Here is a 19,684-nt window from a genome sequence, read left to right on the forward strand (position 1 = left end):
AAAGTAAAAAAGTTTATGTAGCAACTAAAAAAAATTGATGTAGCAACATTCCTAGAGGTTATGATTATCTAGCTGTGAGAGATCTGTAAAAGGTTATTATATTTCACCTTACTTTTTACCTGGGTCCCAGTTTAGCTAACATTCCACTGCTTGTACTCCGTGTCATGTGCCAAAGATGTTTAGCATGACGAGGAACGCAATGACGGCTAAACATACTGGTACACATAATAAGACTAGATCTCCCCCAAGTGGAGAAACAAATTATAGACGGCCAAGTTGTTGCGGAAGTGACAACATTTCGGAAAACGACAGATGACAGCGAAATAGCTGTCGTAAATGAAATTGTTGTCCACAAATAAACTGTACAATAAAGACGTCGACGAAAAGGTAAAATACATAAATCAGTATGAAATTTAGCCATGTTATTATAGTACTATACTTGCTTGCGTGTTGTGGGCTAGCTCTGACTACAACATCCGCATGTCAAATGAGCCATACTGTCAGTTTATTGCTCGCTAACTAACTTTAGTAATGATCAGATTCACTAACTAGTTCTCTGGCTATTTACATAGCTAACTAGCTGTTGAATAAAAACAATACAGTAAGCTGTGTTTCAGTCGCTGTCGTATTATGAAACGAGCTTCCAAACTGCTTTACTGTAGCTAGGACTGTAACGTTAGCAAACTACAGTACTATAGCTAGCTAGCCAGCCTGCGTATACTGTACATGTGGCTACACTCTTGAAACAAGCAATATTGGGGTTTTACATCGGTGTATGATATCTAGCCATCTTACTAGCTGCTATGTCAAGTTGATTACATGTATTTTGGAATTGGGATATAAGAGGCTGAGTAAGCTAGTTAGTTTGGTAGAAGTAGGCCAAACACATAAATGACATAGTTAACGTTAGCTAACAAACATGTTTTTCTTAATTTGTGAATATCTGTCAACATTGATATCCATACTCAATTAATTTACTGCTGAGTAACTGGTTTAACTGGTCAAACGACCCAGAAATGACAACCCAAGTCTTTCCCTTTGTTGATGTAGCCTAGCTTATTCTGCTTTGTAGCTAAATTCACACATCTTAATTTACAAGCTTGACAGATTGTGTACAAGTGGGTTGAAATGGCCTCTGTCCACACCCAGTAAAAAACACAATGTGTGTGAATTGGTGACACAAGTCTGTGTGTGCTGTAACATGAATAACACGCATGGTTGTCTTAGTCGGGTTATAGTCCTATTATTTCCTAACAGAGAAAAAGGGCATGTCAATACTCTGCAAAATATGCGTTGTTGACTTAGGCATTTTGTAGAACTTGAGTTGATTCATATGCTACATGGCGTTGTCCTTGTATTCTGTGGTTAGACTAGCCTATAATTAGCAGGATCATAGTGTCACATGGATATGGTACAACATGTACCTGCCACCTCTCCAGTGTTAGTGTCATTAACAACACAATGTTATATAGGGAGGGTGCAGTGATTGGCTGGAGGTCTGATATGAACAGTGTGCCAATGAAGGGTGTGTACCAATGTGTTACTTTGAGGGCTGTTGAATATGAGAACTGGGCTGTTGTTGTGAAATATTGCTACTGCCTTTTGAATACCACACTGTAGTGGAGCCATCTCTCTTCTGTGTGTTCAGCTACCATCTCTACTCTTCCTCACCACACTGTGTCTCCTCAGGCTGCAGGTCCTAATGTGGAGGCAGAGCAGAACTTGCGTTGAGCACCTGCCTGTGTTGCCATGGGTTCACCCCCCTTGTTCCTGCTCCTCCTGGGCCTGACCCCTATGCTCCGTCTGACTGTTCATACCCTCCACACGTCCGCCCCTCCCGGGGCTCCTCCTCCCTCCTGTGGGCCGGGCCAGTCCTGGGCCGTCCGGCTGCACACAGACTCAGAGCTGCTGGAGGCTGACGGCTCCACCCTGCACGAGTTGGCCAGCATGGTGGCTGAGCAGGCTGGCCTGGAGAACAGGGGCCAGATAGGGCAGCTGGAGGGCCACTACCTGCTCTGTGCCGGCCCCAAGGAGGAGGGCAGACCGGGGGACGTGCTGGCAGCCCACCCTCATGTGCTCTGGCACTCCCAAGAGCAGGTCCTCAGCCGCTCCAAGAGGGCAATGTCCTTCAACGACCCCAGATACCCCTTACAGTGGCACCTGGTGAGAATTGGGCCTAATTTGTCTTTTATTATCTCTTCAGAACTGTTTCATAGCTAAGCAACATTTAGATCTACTTACTGCACACTTATAGCCTATAGACGATTCAGATCTGTAAGATTGCACAGTACTTTTTGAACTGAGTCGGCTATATGCCACGTTTATTTTCATTCCTAATTTGCAAACATTGTCTTGGACTCGAACCTTTGTCACTTCCCCGCTCTTCTCCTCCTCCATCCACGCTTTCTTCCTCCTCCTCTCCACCCACCCGCAGCATAACGATGTCAGGGAGGGCATGGACATCAATGTGACTGGTGTATGGGAGCGCAATATCACAGGGACAGGGGTGACAGTGGTGGTTGTGGATGATGGGGTTCAGCACACCCTCCAGGATATTCAACCAAACTATGTGAGTTTCATGCTGGCCACGTCTAGGTCTATTTCCTTTTTAGCTTTTTGCTGTTAAAAAGCACAAGATGACGCACACCCCAAAATATTTTGTAGAGATTCTGACTAACGGAGAGTAAACTATAAAAAGAAAGTAAGTAGCACACTCTAATTATGCTCCAAAACATTTTATGGGTATCACAACCAACGTTCCTGCACGCATTGCCTTCTTCAGTGTTAGGGTTCAGTGCCCTGAAAAAAGCACTGTGCCGAAACGTTGGTTGCGATACCCATAAAATATTTGGGAGAATAATTAGTGACTTTCTTTCTATCATGTATATGAATGTGGTTGTGCTTCGTTCTGTCCCTTTAGAGTCCAGAGGGCAGTTATGACTTGAACTCCAACGACCCGGACCCCATGCCCCACCCGGACGTCCTCAGTGACAACCACCACGGCACGCGCTGCGCCGGGGAGATCGCCGCCGTTTCCAACAACAGCTTCTGTGCTGTGGGCGTGGCCTATGGCAGTAAAGTGGCAGGTACGTTGTGTGTTTGGAAAGCTTGGTTATGGTGACTGGCAGAAGTTTTTCCAGGGTTGTGTTCATTAGTGCACACCGTAGCAAATAGTTTTGCACGGAAAATTAACATTTGTGTTGCTTATTGGACAAGATCATGTAATCCCTCCCTGTTTGTCTGTTTTCTTTAGTTTTGGGCCTAGAGGGGAATTCAGACCCAAGTTACGTGCACATAAATGGAACTTTATTCACTTTTTATGCACTTTTCTCTAAACAAGTATTCTGAACTTGAACATCAGGAAACGCATGTGACAGCCAGCTAAACGTTTGGGGTTGATATCATAGAAATTGAGGTGGCAGAGGTGTACGTCGTATTCTGACCTTGACTTAATTCCCTCATAACTCCACCACCTTAACGCGTAAGGAAGCCATGAATAAGGTCGAGCACCTGTCGGTTCAAAGTGGAAAAACATCTACTATTTCCGATAGATATAGCACCCTTCTCCATGCATGGTAATGTAGAAGTTGATCAATTTTACATGCCCTGTCAACTGTGGGACCTTATATAGACAGGTGTGTGCCTTTCCAAATCATATCCAATCAATTGAATTTACCAGAGGTGGACTCCAGTCAAGTTGTAGAAACATCTCAAGGATGATCAATGGAAACAGAATGCACGTGAGCTCAATTTCGAGTCTCATAGCAAAGGGTCTGAATACCTATGTATATAAGGTATTTCTGTTTTTTTATTTTTAATAAATTTGCAACAATTTCTAAAACCCTGTTTTCGCTTTGTCATTATAGGGTATTGTGTGTAGTAGATGAGGATTTTCTTTTATTTCATTCATTTTAGAATAAGGCTGTAACGAAATGTGGTAAAAGTCAAGGGGTCTGAATACTTTCCGAAGGCACTGTATACACTGAAGTAGGCTATAAATAGCTGTGCCATTATTCAGAATTTTATTGTAAGTCCTCAAAATGTGCAGGAATGAAATGGAGACCGGAGCTATAGGCTTCTGTATCACCAAACCTACTTAGTTGATGTACTGTATGCGCTCTAGAATGTTTTAATTATAAGCACAGGTTTTTCTTTTATTTGTATCACGCTAAATATTAGCCACTATCGGTAGCCACCGTCAGTAATTCCCACATACATTTTATAGCAGTCACTTTAGTGTCAGTGTTCTTCAATTTGTAGCTTACATTTTGCATCGTTCCGTTTACCTTTCTTTCCTCTGTCACGTCCGTGTAGTTGTTTCTGAGGATTGCGAGAAAGTGTGGAACATATTAGGCTAACGTGCAATAATTTGGGACATGTTCGCCTATTTCAGAGTTTCCCAAACTCGCTCTTCGGGACAAGGGGTGTACGTTTTGGTTTTTGCCTAGCACTACACAGCTGATTAAAATGATCAAAGCTTGCTCATTCGTTCATTATTTGAGTCAGCTGTGTTGTACTAGGTCAAAAACCAAAAGGTACACCCCTTGGGGTCCTGAGCACCGAGCTTGGGAAACCCTGGCCTATTTGAATCGTTATGGAACTCATACCACAGCCTGGTGCACAGTTCACAACGACTGGATCGTTATCATACAGTTCCATGATTAGTAGGGTAGATTTATACGACTATTGTTCAACCCCTATTGTGCACTTTTCTCACCTTCCAATATTTTATGGCTTGCACAATTCAATATGGCAACTTTGAGGATGAATCAAACCACTGTAATTTTCATTCATCAATATATTTTGTGCGTAAAGGCTCCAGACCATGATTTATAAATACTTTCCTAACCCTAAATTATCTACAAGATTAGAGTATTTTAAAATCAACCATTTGTTGTGGAAACGGAGACAAATATGCATATTTAATGTCTTTCTTTTATCTATCCCTAGTATTCTGAACCCATTCTCTCTATATATGATATTTTCAGTCAAGAATTCAAATTAAACGTACACCGAATGTAAACGGATGGCTTTAGATAAATGTACTGAAAACCCCATTGACTGAGAACTCCATGAGGAAATCTGTTGGCCAGCAAGTGGGAGGTTTTTCAGCAGTTTAATTAAATATATTCAGTGCGCATAATATGCCTCTCCCAAAGAGCTCGTTGCGCACCTGCATAAGGTAAGTCTGAATACCACATGCTGAAATCAAAATGTGTAGGAAATGTATGCCTTTCCTAAGTCTGAATCAGGCCCCTAGTGAATAAAACCTTGGTCTGGTCAGGTGCTGAGAAAAATCTCATGGCCCTAGTTATGTAGATGGTGCTATGAGATTCTTTTATGTTTTGAAGTCCTTTCTTCACGTCATGTTTTGTCTGTTCAGGTATCAGAGTCCTGGATGGTCCGCTCACAGACAGTATGGAGGCGGTGGCTTTCAACAAGCACTACCAGATCAACGACATCTACAGCTGCAGGTACAACAGCGAGCAGCTCAGACTCACAGGACTCTGAACATGCTTGGTTTGCTTATAATCTCAGCGTAAAGCAAACTACTAAGCGTAATATACAGCCAACCACCGCTCTAAGCATAGTTATAAAGATATGCCCTTCTCGCTCCAGATTCCCTTCCCCTGCTGCTATTCAGTGGCTGTAGGAAAAATGTGTCTGACTCAACTGTTCTCTCCTCTTCTCTTTCCTCCTCCTCAGTTGGGGTCCTGATGATGATGGCCGCACTGTTGATGGACCACACCCCTTGGGCAAGGTTGGTTTGGATACAACATACGTTACTACGCACAACTCATTTCTAACACGTGTTGCCAGTCCTGGTCTCTTTATAGAAATGCATTATGAGAATGCATTTTTGCACCACTCTTCTGTACCAGCAGAGGGCAGTATACTGTTGCACTCTACAGGGCACAGTTTGTGAGTGTCTTATGAGACCAAAAAAAAGAGAGAGAGAACGTCTCTCACACACACACACATTCTGAATCGAGACAGAGTGTCTGGCTTTTTCTGGTCATGTTCGTTGCCTAGGTGTTCCTCGCTCTCTGAATGGCTTTGGCAGGCACTGTGGAAATGAATCAGAACTACCAAATCCCCTCAGCCAGTCCTCATGGTCTAATAGAAATTCATGCTAGCTGCGGCTTCCAGCTTTTCACAAACCTAAGAATGGAGGTATACACACATAGTGATCATATAGTAATAGGATTATAGTGACATACACTGAGCATACCAAATATTAGAAACACCTTCCTATTATTGAGTTGCACCCCCTTTTGCCATCAGAATAGCCTCGTTGGGGCATGGACTCTACAAGGAGTCGAAAGCATTCCACAGGGACGCTGGCCCATGTTGACTCCAATGCTTCCCACAGTTGTCAAGATGGCTGGATGTCCTTTGGTTGGTGGAAAGAGGGGTACTTTTTACCCCTCTTTCTCCCCAATTTTGTGATATCCAATTGGTAGTTTGTCTTGTCCCATTGCTGCAATTCTCGTACGGATAGGCGAAGGTCGAGAGCCACGCGTCCTCCGAAACACGTTCCTGCCAAGCCGCACTGCTTCTTGACACACTGCTCGCCTAACCTGGAAGCCAGCCTCACCAATTTGTCAGAGGAAACACCGTCTAACTGGCGACCGTGTCAACGTGCATGCGCCCAGGCCGCCACAGGAGTCGATAGAGCGCGATGGGACAAGGACATCCCGGCCGGCCAAACCCTCCTCCAACCCAGACAACGCTGGGTCAATTGTGCGCCACCTCATGGGTCTCCCAGGCGCGGCCGGCTGTGACACAGCCCGGGATCAAACCCGGATCTGTAGTGACACCTCTAGCACTGCGATGCAGTGTCTTAGACCGCTGCGCCACTCAGGAGGCCCGGTGGACCATTTTTGATACACACAGAAAACTGTTGAGCGTGAAAAGCCCCAGCAGCGTTGCAAATCTTGACATAAACTAGTGCGCCTGGCACCTACTACCGTACCCCGTTCAAAAGCACATAAATCTTATGTCTTACCCATTCACGCCCTGAATGGCACCCATGCACGATCAATAACTCAAGGCTTAAAAGGTCTCCTCCCCTTTATCTACACTGATTTGAAGTGGATTTAACAAGTGACAGCAGTAAGGGATTATAACTTTCACCTGGTTAGTCTATATAATGGAAAGAGCATGTGTTTTGTATACTCAATATTGAATATTCAGGTATGACTAGGCCTGAGAATGCTGCTCACCAATGAGCACCATTGTTAACCATTTAAAAATGTTACTATATACTCTGGTTGGCTGTATAAGTCTACAAGAAGTTACTAGGTGTGACTGAAGCGAATGTTTCCTTGTTTTGCATGTAGGCGGCGCTGCAGCACGGAGTGATTGCTGGCAGAAGGGGCTTCGGCAGTATCTTTGTCGTCGCCAGTGGCAACGGAGGCCAGTACGAGGACAACTGCAACTACGATGGCTATGCTAACTCAATCTACACTGTTACCATTGGTAAGTGAATAGGAGCAATGTTGTCTGTCTCTGTGTGTGTGTGGTGGTGAGTGTTTTCTAATTGTGTGTGTGTCTCTTGTAGGAGCAGTAAATGAGGAAGGGAAGATGCCCTTCTATGCTGAGGAGTGTGCCTCCATGTTGGCTGTCACATTCAGCAGTGGAGGCAGAACGCTACGCAGTATTGTGAGTCTGTACTATTTTTTATTTTTTATTTTTTTATTTCACCTTTATTTAACCAGGTAGGCTAGTTGAGAACAAGTTCTCATTTGCAACTGCGACCTGGGTAACAAACACACACACCATTTAGGGCGTTATCACACAGTTCTGAGTTATAGTTCGAATCAGAGTTCGATGTTATGTTGTATTTTTTTCATTTGGTCCGTTTGGTTTCACGTAGCCAAATGTCAAGAAGCATAACTTGTGTGTCCCAAACTTCATCACTAACTTAATTTCGTCACTAACTATATTCCATAGCCTATATCCCCGGGTATGGCCCCCTCCCCTCTCCACTAATCCGCATCGGATGCAATCAATCGCTGCTACTCACAGAATGTTTCAGCGATACCAAGTTAAAGTACTGCGTGCAATTCATCAAATGCTCTGTCAAACAGCCAATAATACTGCGCACCTCTAGTGCTTTTCCTGTGTTTGGGCCGGACTGCATTCTCACCTGCGGTGAACTGCACCATGGTACCGATGGAAATCCCCTTACAAAGACTTGTTGTGCCTTGCCCCTTAAGACAGCGATTGATGTGAAAGTTAGACAGTGGGATATTGACAGATGATACTGTGCCAATCAGACATCTTTGAATGAAGCAGAGAGGACATATTGATGGCTAGTGAGTTAAAGGAAAACCGCCCAAAAACGATCTTTTGGGTGCTTAGTCCATTGTTGATATAGTCCCAGAACGTTTTGCATGTCAGCAATCAAATTTTCAAGATACATAACTTTCAAAGTACAGAAATACAGTCGGTATGTTGTAACTTTAATGTGTTACAGAGTTAATGTTTAAGTTAATTCATTGAGCTGTATCTAAAGATATTTCTTTAGTTATTTACATATGTAATTGTATTGGTTAGTATTGAATTACGCTTTTGACTGCAAGTTCCAGAATGCCTTGCGACAGGAGGTAGAGAGTGAACGCGCTAGTTAAGGGCAATTAACAGGTGATTATTTGGCTCCTTTGCGCTAGCAGCTTGCTTGCATTGCTCTGTAGAATCTAAAGTTGTTAAATGTAACGTGATCAGGAATTATTACTAAAAGAAGCTTTCATATCAAACCCGACGTCCCGAGTCATTACTTTGAAGATAGTTATTCCATACGGTATGCTGCATTTTGCATCATGTGATGCTGCGTTTTGAGCGAGGGCAAAGGAGAGGGTTTTAGGAAGCTAGAGAGGAGATCTGTAAGGCAAAACTCTGTTTTCTGCTGTTTGTTGCCATCTCCTGGGTAACATGGTTTGGCCGGGTGATGTAAGCCCCGGGTTAAAACCATCAGACTCTCAACTGGCATCCGTGACTTCCTGAAAAGCCAAATCCACCACTTAACACCAGGCCAAGTGGTTTTATTGCTAGGCTCTAGCTCTTCTACCCTGTCGCACGAGTGCTCTGCACATACTGTGTGTATCCCACACGGCACCCTATTTCCTATATAGTACACTTCTTTTGACCAGTAGTGCGCTATAAACGCAACAGGGTGACATTTGGGATACAGCCACTGAATCCACCCACCATCCCAACTGCCTCTAGCTGCCATGTGCTATGCTGCAGTGCCACCACTGCTATGCACCATTCCCTCATCACATTCACAACACATGGGTCCCATTTGATGTTGAGCAGTGCTGCATTCTGTGAGCTCTCTCCTCCGCTCTGTGCTTTCATGGCTTTGCTTTAAATTAGAGAAGGCATTCTAGTTGACATATGTCTGTGGATTCTTCCTCCGTCCCTATCCCTCTACAGCAGAGAGGCCGCATGTCGTGTTCCCGTCAGACTCTCTCCTCTCGGTGTCCGACCAGGCCTGTCGTCACCTATGATCAAACACCCCTAGCTGTATGTCTGTGTCACCAACGCTCCAGAGAGGTCCCTTACTCCTCTGGAAGACGGGCTGTTTAGACGGCTCTGTTTGGATCTGTACTGCAATTCTGCGTCCCAAATGGATCCCGATTTGTTTTCCTTTTTTATAGTGCATTATATATTTTATTTAATTTTGACAGGGAGTCGATGCTGAGACCAAGGTCTCTTTTTCCAGGTGAGGCCTGTATAGCACCACCATGCACAATACAATAAACACATTAAACTACACATTCATATAAACATTATTGTACACGAAAAGCCAAACACAATCATAAGAAACCGACACAATCTTCAGTGAAAAGGTCCCCTTTGGCAGGAAAGGCTCCTGCCATGGTGCTGCCATGGTGCTAGACTGGACGCCGTGCCTGGACTGGGCACCGGCGCAGAGGAAGGTTCCTGCCCTGGAGCGGGACTGGACACCGTACGTCCAACCCAGCTCCTAAGCCAGAGCCTTCCTCTGTGCCGGCCTCTTCAGTGAAAAGGTCCCGCTCGTACGTCTGTAGGTTAACAATGAGACAAGGTATGGCGGAAGTCTATGCAACAGGGCTTTATAGACGAAAAGAGAGCAATGCATCGATCTTCAGAGGGCCAGGCTACTTTCTGATGCGAAATGAAATGATATGTACTGAACCTATTGCCCATAATAAAGCGCATAGCGCTATGATAAACTGTATCCAATGGCTTCAATACAGTGGCGGCTGCATTCATATAAACGTGTATACGGGTCATTTGAATGCTGCGCACCTCAGTACATACCATTGTCAGGCATATTATGCTCATAAGCTAGTACATATGCAACAATACACCCTATACTCTAATCCAAAAGTACACACATCACAAAGCTCGTACGTTCTTCTCTCTTTGTTTACGTCAAATATTGAGCCCATGACTATCCAGGGTATTTCCCACTGAAGTATAATAGGGAATAGGCTCTCGTTTGGGACGCAACCATAGTAGTTACTCTCCATTGGAAGGGCTGTGGGATCTATGCTAGTATGCAGGTCTGAAATGCTTGAGCATGTCAGTGATCATTCAGTAAGGCTGAAACGGTGTCTATAGAGCTGGTAGAAATACATGTGAAGGGAGAAAATGGCATCTTTATCTGTTAACCCCCCCCCCCCCCCCTTCCTGGCAGAGATCATGTTTATCAGTGACTCCCATCATCAGCCTTTTTCTCCCTGCTGTCTCCCTGTCCCTGTATTCCTATCAATCTCTCTCCCTCCTTCACCACTTCCTGTCTGTCTGTTTTAGCACTTCTCTACTTTCCCTCCACCTTAAGACCCTCCAACTCTCTCCATGTTTTATTTTCCTCCCTAGTCGTCACATAGCTCCTTACCACTGGCTGTTTGTAATAGTGTGAGAGTGTTTTGTCTGCATACATGTTTATGACTATTCTGTCTCTGTGTGTGTAGGTGACGTCAGACTGGTCACTGCAGCAGGGCACGGGCTGTACTGACGGGCACACGGGCACCTCGGCGGCGGCACCCCTGGCGGCTGGCATGGTGGCTCTGATGCTGCAGGTCCGGCCCTGTCTCACCTGGAGAGACGTGCAGCACGTCATCACCTACACAGCCACACAGGTACAATCTACATGACAACAGAGTGACATCACCACCTACACAGGTACAATCTACATGACAACATAGTGACTTCACCACCTACACAGCCACACAGGTACAATCTACATGACAACAGGGTGACATCACCACCTACACAGGTACAATCTACATGACAACAGAGTGACGTCACCACCTACACAGGTACAATATACATGACAGAGTGACATCACCACCTACACAGCCACACAGGTACAATCTACATGACAACAGAGTGATGTCACCAACTACACAGACACAGGTACAATATACATGACAACAGAGTGACATCACCACCTACACAGCCACACAGGTACGATATACATGACAACAGAGTGACGTCACCACCTACACAGACACACAGGTACAATCTACATGACAACAGGGTGACATCACCACCTACACAGGTACAATCTACATGACAACAGAGTGACATCAACACCCACACAGGTACAATCTACATGACAACAGAGTGACGTCACCACCTACACAGACACACAGGTACAATATACATGACAACAGAGTGACATCACCACCTACACAGCCACACAGGTACAATATACATGACAACAGAGTGACATCACCACCTACACAGCCACACAGGTACAATCTACATGACAACAGAGTGACATCACCACCTACACAGCCACACAGGTACAATATACATGACAACAGAGTGACATCACCACCTACACAGACACACAGGTACAATCTACATGACAACAAGAGTGACATCACCACCTACACAGGTACAATATACATGACAGAGTGACATCACCACCTACACAGCCACACAGGTACAATCTACATGACAACAGAGTGACATCAACACCTACACAGGTACAATCTAAATGCACGTCACAGTCATGTAGACATACAGTGAGCTCTAAAAGTATTGGAACATTGACATACTAACCTCTCCCCGTTATAATAACAGTGGAGGTTAGCATTTTTGGGGGTATGATATTTGTCCCAATACTTTTGGTCCCCTAAAATGGTAGGATTATGTCCAAACAGTGCTCTGGTTTCTAAACGGTTCACCTGATATGGATGAAAATGCCCTCCAATGAAAGCTGACAGTCTGGTATCATTTCAAATCCAGAGTGCTGGAGTACAGAGCCAAAAGAACAAAACAGTCACTGACCCAATATCATTTTGGACCTCCCTGTATGACTCCCCTTTATGTACTGTATAATGAATCACTGCTACACAAGCACATACAGTTCCTAATTGTGTGTGTGTCTGTAGTATGATGTGCAAGGGGACTGGAAAATCAATGGAGCAGGCTTCCACCACAGTCACCAGCACGGCTTCGGCCTGCTCAACGCCTGGCGGCTGGTCAACGCTGCCAAGGTACTTCTCCACCTCACCCACTCCCTTCCTAATGTCTCAGAAGCACACTAATGTCAAGCTTTACCAACTACACTACTGACACCGTTAGGAGTGGTAGGGATTTTCTTTCAGCTAATTCAATATTCTGCTCATTTAAAATAGACTGAGGAAATACATGTGAAAGTTTTTTGTTTTGTGCGTGTGTATTAATCAGGTGTGGGAGATGGTGCCGTTCCTAGTGTCCTATCAGAGCCCAGTGCTGAAGGAGGAGGAGCTTATCCCAGCCTATCCGGATCAACTCAACCTAACCTGGAACGGTTGGTAGAGTTTGTGTGTGTGAGAATGAGCAAGCAAGCGAGTCTGAATATTTGCAGTTTCTCCTCTCTGCCAGTGCTCTCCAGAGAGACCCTCCCAACAGGCAATCAGCAGTCTACCCTTATTAGGCAATGTTCTTCAGAGTCTCTCTGTCACTGGGTACACTGACTAAACTATGGAGGAGAGAACACATCCCTGCGTTCCCGCTCTCTCCCTCTCTGACACACACACAGTGTCACAGCAGAGATGTCTGTATTCCTCCCTCCCTCCCTCTCTTCTTCCCTCCTAGCCCAGCGTATGCAGCCTGTGTGTTGCCTGTTCTGTGGTCAGCAGCAGAGCCAGAAGCACTGTTTCCCTGCTGCTGCACAGCCGTGTGTGTGTGTACAGTCTCACGTGACTAGGGTTTCTAAGGACAAAGCAGAGGAGGAGTTGTTGACAAAGGCTAAATGTTTTAGTCCAAGTGAGACATGCGTTTAGAATGAATGAAATTCGAGATGTAAATCGACTTTGTATTTATACATGTAAATGATATTTCCGCTCATTGAAAAGTAAGCTAGTTTTGGTTATTCCCAACGATACATGAAGCAGGTTGTTATGTTAAACTACTCCATCGCTAGGCTATTTGTTGTCCTTGTTGCTATGTGTTTTGGCCGGTCCATTAGCTTAAGGTCCAGTGGTTAGTATGATCACTATTTCCTTCCCATGTGAAAAGGGAAGACTAGAGTGTTCGGTCCCAAACGTTGGATTCCCAAACGATAGGCGCGTGTTGTTGTTGAAAAGAAAAGCCGCTGTTAAAATCGTCTTAAGATGTTTGTCAGGAGAGGAATGTATGGGGTGCACGCCAGGCCAGCGCTGATTAAAACCTCTGCCATTCAAACTGTGCATCGTAAATGGCACTCTGTTCTTATAGTGCACGAAGTCTGACCCGGGCTCATAAGGCTGTGATCAAACGTCATGCAAATATCTAGGGGACCACTTGGGATGCAGATACAATCTCTGGCTTATTAATCTTCCCGTGTGTCGGAGAGGGAGAGAACAATAGAAGCAAAGCATAGCCGTTGTGTTGATTTAGCGTCATTGAGTTGAGTATGCAGACCTCCATATTGGTGAAAAAGATTCTATCATTTCAGAGCTTGGAGCATTTGGTTTGCAACAAGTTTATGCATCATTTAATATGAAACGTGTATGAAAAGGCAGTAACACACTCTTAAGACACACCAGTCGTGATTATGTGGATGAGGAGTGAGATTCTCATTAAAGGTCACTGTGTGGGAGGGTCTCTGAGGAACTCTTACCAGTCCTGTATGTTTGGAAGATGATTGGACTCCAGGAAGAGTCCATACTTTCCCCCTCCCTCCATCCATCCTGCTCTACCCCTATACACTCTGCCCCTCTCTCTGCACCCCTTCACCACCAGTCTCTCTTCCTCCACACCTTTGTTTATCCCTCCCTCTAGCTCTCCTTCCTTGGCCTGGGGAAGTGTTTTTCCCTAGATGGTAATGGAGCATTAAGGCCCATTAGCAAACAGGGGGTGAGGAAATGCCAGTGAATTACAGTATGCTGCTGCTGCAGGTCAGGAATCCAGAGTGAAACGGAGGCTCCGCTGTGAGGGACTACAAGTCTGTCTGCTCTTTGCATGTTCTACGACTGAGACATATTGTATTCCTCTGGGGGCGTGAACATTTTACTCTACTTGTGAGTACCAGATGTCCTCTCAAGAATTGGCAGTAGAATATCAGCAAGAGAGCACAGTGGATGGTGTAGTGACACTGTTAAAGGCTTCGGGGGGAGATTTGGGTGTAAAAGGAGACCATTCAGACAGCAGTCAAGTTCCGAAAATGTAATTGAATGTCCCAACAGGCACCTGATACAATTGCTAAAACAATATATAGTCATTCTGAATGAAGAAGACATGGATCATTACAGACACTGGGTAATATAAGACTGATGACACTTTCAACAACGTTCCAATTAAACATGAAGGACAGTGATACATGATCTTGAACAGAGGCGAAAACAAGATTGCAGGTGTCTGGGACAGACGCATATACAAAGAACTTATCGGGAAATACAGTTTCACACTAAATGGAATGGCCTTAAATTAAGATTTGACCTATGGGCAACCAGAGTAAAGGTCAATCACGTGTGGCCACAGCCGACCCTTCACTGTTTATATGTAGTTTTCATTGGCTCCTCTGCTCTTCCCCTCACTCTGCCATTGTTATAGAAAGACATATAGTCATTCATTAGGATCTCTGTGCTCCTCTCACCCCAGTCACGGCAGCTGACCTCAGGCATTCCGGGATGCAGACCTTGGAGCACGTGTCTGTCACCTTGACGATGGTCCATACTCGCCGCGGCAACGTGGAGATTGTACTACTCTGCCCCAGTGGCATGACCTCACTCATCGGGGCGCGCCGTACTCTTGACATGTGAGTTTGCGCACGCACACAAATCGAATGAAAAGCTTATTAGTCACGTACATAGATGTGTATAATGTTATCGCAGGTGCAGCGAAATGCTTGTTTCTAGCTCCAACAGTGCAGTAATAACTAGGGATGCACGAAAACTCGGTGAACATATCGGAATCGGCCGATATTAGCTACAAATGCCGGCATCGGCCTGATGTCTAGTTTTACGTCGATGTGAAAAACCGATGTCAAAGCTGACGTGCATACCTATATAACGTAGGTACATGACGTAATGACGCCACGTAACATTTAGCGCTACACGTGCAACACAGCATTCCTCACCTAGCCCACAATGTCTGGTGTGTGGATTGAACAGTCAACAAGTTGAGCAGTCATTTGAAAGAGTAAGAACATTTCAGCGAGACAACTCGATGGCGAGATCCATTAACGCCAAGATAATGGAATTCATTGCTCTTGACAATCAACCGTTTTCTGTTGTGGGTGATGTTGGCTTTCGCCGACTGGTCGAGCACCAGTACACACTACCTAGTACTCTATTTTTCAGAAGTCCCTGCAGCGGTGTCCCTTCCAACATCTAGTGGAAAGCCTTCCCAGAAAAGTAGAGGCTGTTATAGCAGCAAAGGGGGAACCAACTCTATATTAATGGCCATGAATTTGGAATGAGATGTTCAATGAGAAGGTGTCCACATACTTTTGGTCATGTAGTGCATGTACACACTGATTTTAGTTTTACATTTTATTCACTTACTCTAAAAAAAAAACATTGCACAAAATATGACATCCTTGCCTCTGCCCTTTTTGTGTGTTACTCCAGGGATACCTCTGGTTACTCAGACTGGACATTCTCCACTGTGCGCTGCTGGGGGGAGAGAGCCGAGGGCCAGTACAGGCTGCAAGTCTCTGACCACAGTAAGGACCAGTCTTTGTCTCTGTCATTCACCTGTTTGCCACTGACTACTACATGACCCTGGCTACAGTATGAGCTCTCTGCTGCTCAGTCTTCACCCCCCCCCCCCCCCCCCCCTCTCTGTCCTTGTCCCTTTCTTTCTTTTAGAAGACCCTGTGTTGACCCTGGGCTCTCTGAAGCACTGGAAGCTCACTCTGTACGGCTCCTCTCTGTCCTTCGAAGAGGTCAAGGAGAGACAGAGGTCAGGAGACACATCACTGTTAAAACAGCAGCCTGCGATAATATAAATAGAAAATATGTATAATTATATTTATTATGCATTTCTGGATGCTCTATTTTTAAAGGGAAGGGATGTTTTGTCATTGGTGCTCCCTTATTGGATGTGAGCATTGATTTGGTTGTGTGTTTTGATTGACAGTGTAGTGGAGGAGGCTATGGGGGGGCAGTATCTGGACAGCAGTTTCTCCCTGCCCTGTCCTGCAGGCATGGACATCCCCTCTGAGACGGTCAGCCCGTTCACCTCCAAGAGCCTCAAGGTATGTTACACACACTCACACAAAATAAATATGCCTAATTTTGTAATTCCCTCCCCTCACCCATCACCATGTCTCTGTGTAGTCTCTGCTACTGCTGGGCTGCTTTGCTCTCTTCTGGTCCCTGTACTACACCCTGGAGGTGACCCTGGCCAACCTGGACTTTAGGGGACTGTGTCGGCGGGGCAGGGGGACGCGAGGCTCCCGCGGGGGACGGGGGAGAGGCACTGGAACTCTGGGGGACAGCTCTGAGTTGGAGATGCAGAGTGTGTTGGACTCAGAGTACAAGGTGCCCTTCATCACTGGAGACACTGCCACATAACACTGGAGAGAACCTCTGTCCTTTCTCCTTACGACATCCCACCCGCTGCTCAACAGTCTGGGCCTGGCACCAGTGGGGCCAAGTGAGCTGAACTGGAGACTGAACTATGTGGGCTGGAACTGTGTGCTCACTGGCCAACCCATTGCTCCCCAAGCCTGTGGCCTTTTATCAGTGTTGCAGTGCCCCATGGTGTGTGTGAGTAAGTGTATTGCGGTGGAGCAACCTAAACCTCCTGGATCTCTCAGGACCCTCCGGTCTCACCTAGCAGTGCTATAGAGGTGGTAGTTTGGCTTGGTCTTTGGGTTGGAGTATATATCACTAGTTTGGTTCAGTCCCATACCTGGGTCTTTTAGTGTGGGACTAGGTGTGCCAGACAACCAGACAGAGCATCACTCCCGGGGCGGTTTCCTGGACAACCAGACAGCATCACTCCCGGGGCGGTTTCCTGGACAACCAGACAGAGCATCACTCCCGGGGCGGTTTCCTGGACAACCAGACAGCATCACTCCCGGGGCGGTTTCCTGGACAACCAGACAGAGCATCACTCCCGGGGCGGTTTCCTGGACAACGATTAAGGCTAATCTTGGTCAGGATTAGGTTTAGTCTGGGTTTATGTCAAACTTCTAAAGTTTTTTTAGGTGTGTACCATGGGAAGGCATTACAATGCTGTGTGTGTGAATTTGTTTTAAAATGTCAATTGTGTTTGGTTTTGAGGATGTGTGTGAGTGATGGAGTGCTCTTGATTATGGTTACTTTTTAAGTTATTTTTTAATTAAAGGTGTTACTCATAGGATTTTATAAAAATGTTGCATTGTAATTTCAGAAAATGTCCATAATACACTGTGTACAAAACAAACACTTTCCTAATATTGAGTTGCACCCTCCCGTTTGCCCTCAAAACAGCCTCATTTTGTCGGGGCATGGACTCTACAAGGTGTCAAGCATTCCACAGGGATGATGGCACATGTTGATGCCAATTATTCCCACAGTTGTCAAGTTGACTGGATGTCCTTTGGGTTGTAGAACAAGTTGGTTTCAGTTTTGGTCCACCAGCTTCAAACAGCTGTAAAAAATAAAATATATACCGTTTATTTTTTGTTATTGAAAATATATTTTGCAATGATTTAGATGGTACAATGATTCCCAACACTATTCAATGCTTGTTTTCGCACATAAATTGAGCGAACAGTGTTGAATTTGAGGAACTAGGAAATAAGCAATTTCCACTAGATAAGTCAGAACAGCTTTCCTATTTTAACAACAGATGCCGTTCTGGTGGGAGAATATCACAGCCAATCACAACACTAGCTGGTAAGATAATACTGTGAAACACTAGCGACAGATATTTTATGGACATTTTCTGAAATTACAATACAAAAAATAAATTGTATGTGTAGAATCTTTAAAGCTACAATATGTAACTATTTGGGCGACCTGACCAAGTTCACATAGAAATGTGAGCTATTTAATTCCTATTGAAAGCAGTATAAGAAGCAGTAGATCTGTTCTATGTGTGCTATTTCTATGCTTCCCGTTCTGAAGTTTTGTTTTGGCTTCTTTTGGTTTTGTACACCAACTTCAAACAGCTGAATATACAATATTTTTGGTTATGGAAAATATATTTCACAACGACTTAGATGGTACAATGATTCTCTACACAATGACTGTTTGTTTTGTCACAAACTGAAATTAGGCGAACTATTCTAATTTTAGCAAACAGGAAATGGTGGAGCGATTTCTGCATAGTGCACCTTTTAACTTAATTATTTTGTAAACAGACCTCCCGTTTGTGCGTGGTGGTTTTGGAATGTTATTTTGTGCAGACTATATACATTTTTCTGGTACTTGAGCTTGATTTGGGATCAATGTTAGGTTGAATGTGTTTTTGTATCAACTGTAATATGTTACAATCAACAATATTTCGGAGTTAGATTTTTTTACTGAACTGAAACAAAGATTGTATTTGTCTTTACTGGACTGAACTGGAAGCCTGTTCCACTGTGCAAGTCACAGCTTGACTGAGTAAAATGAATTAGTTTCAGGCTGGATCATTCCCATAATTTCCCTTGAAATCATACTACAGGAATTTAGGATGAAGTCAGTACTATCGTCGGCGTGTTTTGGACTTCTAACCCCTTTTTAAACATTGTCTGACCTACAACAGCTGGGTGGTTGCATTAGTCTGTGTGACTAACGGGGGTTGAGGTAGAGTGGTGTTTGAGACAAGGGCGGATCCCGAAAAATGGTTATTCTCACAAAAACGTGTGTAAAGTCCGAACGGTTTGAGCTACAAACTATTATGACCATCTATTAAAAGCTGGCGCTAGTCGTTAGAGGGCAAGAGGTTCTTCTACATAGAAGATCATTGGAAATCCCAGGACATAGTCTTTTAATACTGTAATAAGCTCCTATATTTTCTGTCACAAACTCTAAACTCCACACAATTTTCACTGACTAATTGGATATTCATTTCCCACTGAGCAAACTATTTCTGTACTTACAGCATTCTTATAAATTCATTTGTTTTTTTGCTTACCGGACCTTATTTGTGCATTGACATTTGTCAATAAAACACATGGATGCAAGTATTTATGTCAAATTGTTATTTCTACTTGAAGCCCTGGTTATCCTGAAAAGACACTGGTAAAACACTTCAATGTGAGGCTAAATATGAGGGCAGAGCAAGCAGATAA

At 44.5% G+C, this 19,684-nt stretch overlaps 1 protein-coding gene across 1 annotated transcript; it reads left to right on the top strand.

The window, feature by feature from the left end:
- The first annotated feature begins 269 nt into the window (after window positions 1-269).
- On the top strand, window positions 270-19,579 carry pcsk7 (proprotein convertase subtilisin/kexin type 7). Its single transcript, XM_055879837.1, has 16 exons — window positions 270-387; window positions 1,690-2,163; window positions 2,435-2,569; window positions 2,921-3,086; window positions 5,384-5,474; window positions 5,707-5,761; window positions 7,344-7,482; window positions 7,565-7,665; window positions 10,968-11,135; window positions 12,399-12,503; window positions 12,697-12,799; window positions 15,073-15,229; window positions 16,044-16,138; window positions 16,284-16,377; window positions 16,555-16,672; window positions 16,755-19,579. Exons 2-16 carry the CDS (start codon window positions 1,750-1,752, stop codon window positions 16,989-16,991), a joined length of 2,178 nt encoding a protein of 725 aa, XP_055735812.1. The 5' UTR covers window positions 270-387; window positions 1,690-1,749; the 3' UTR covers window positions 16,992-19,579.
- Window positions 19,580-19,684: the final 105 nt, after the last annotated feature.

The sequence above is a fragment of the Salvelinus fontinalis genome, chromosome 24, assembly GCF_029448725.1.
Source record: "Salvelinus fontinalis isolate EN_2023a chromosome 24, ASM2944872v1, whole genome shotgun sequence".
Classification (NCBI taxonomy): Eukaryota; Metazoa; Chordata; class Actinopteri; order Salmoniformes; family Salmonidae; genus Salvelinus; species Salvelinus fontinalis.

Coding starts and splice junctions, on each gene's coding strand:
- pcsk7 (XM_055879837.1), top strand. CDS start 1,750: ATGGGTTCACCCCCCTTGTTCCTGCTCCTCCTGGGCCTGACCCCTATG. Junction 16,139..16,283: donor GCTGCAAGTCTCTGACCACA/GTAAGGACCAGT, acceptor TCTTTCTTTTAG/AAGACCCTGTGTTGACCCTG. Junction 16,673..16,754: donor TCACCTCCAAGAGCCTCAAG/GTATGTTACACA, acceptor GTCTCTGTGTAG/TCTCTGCTACTGCTGGGCTG.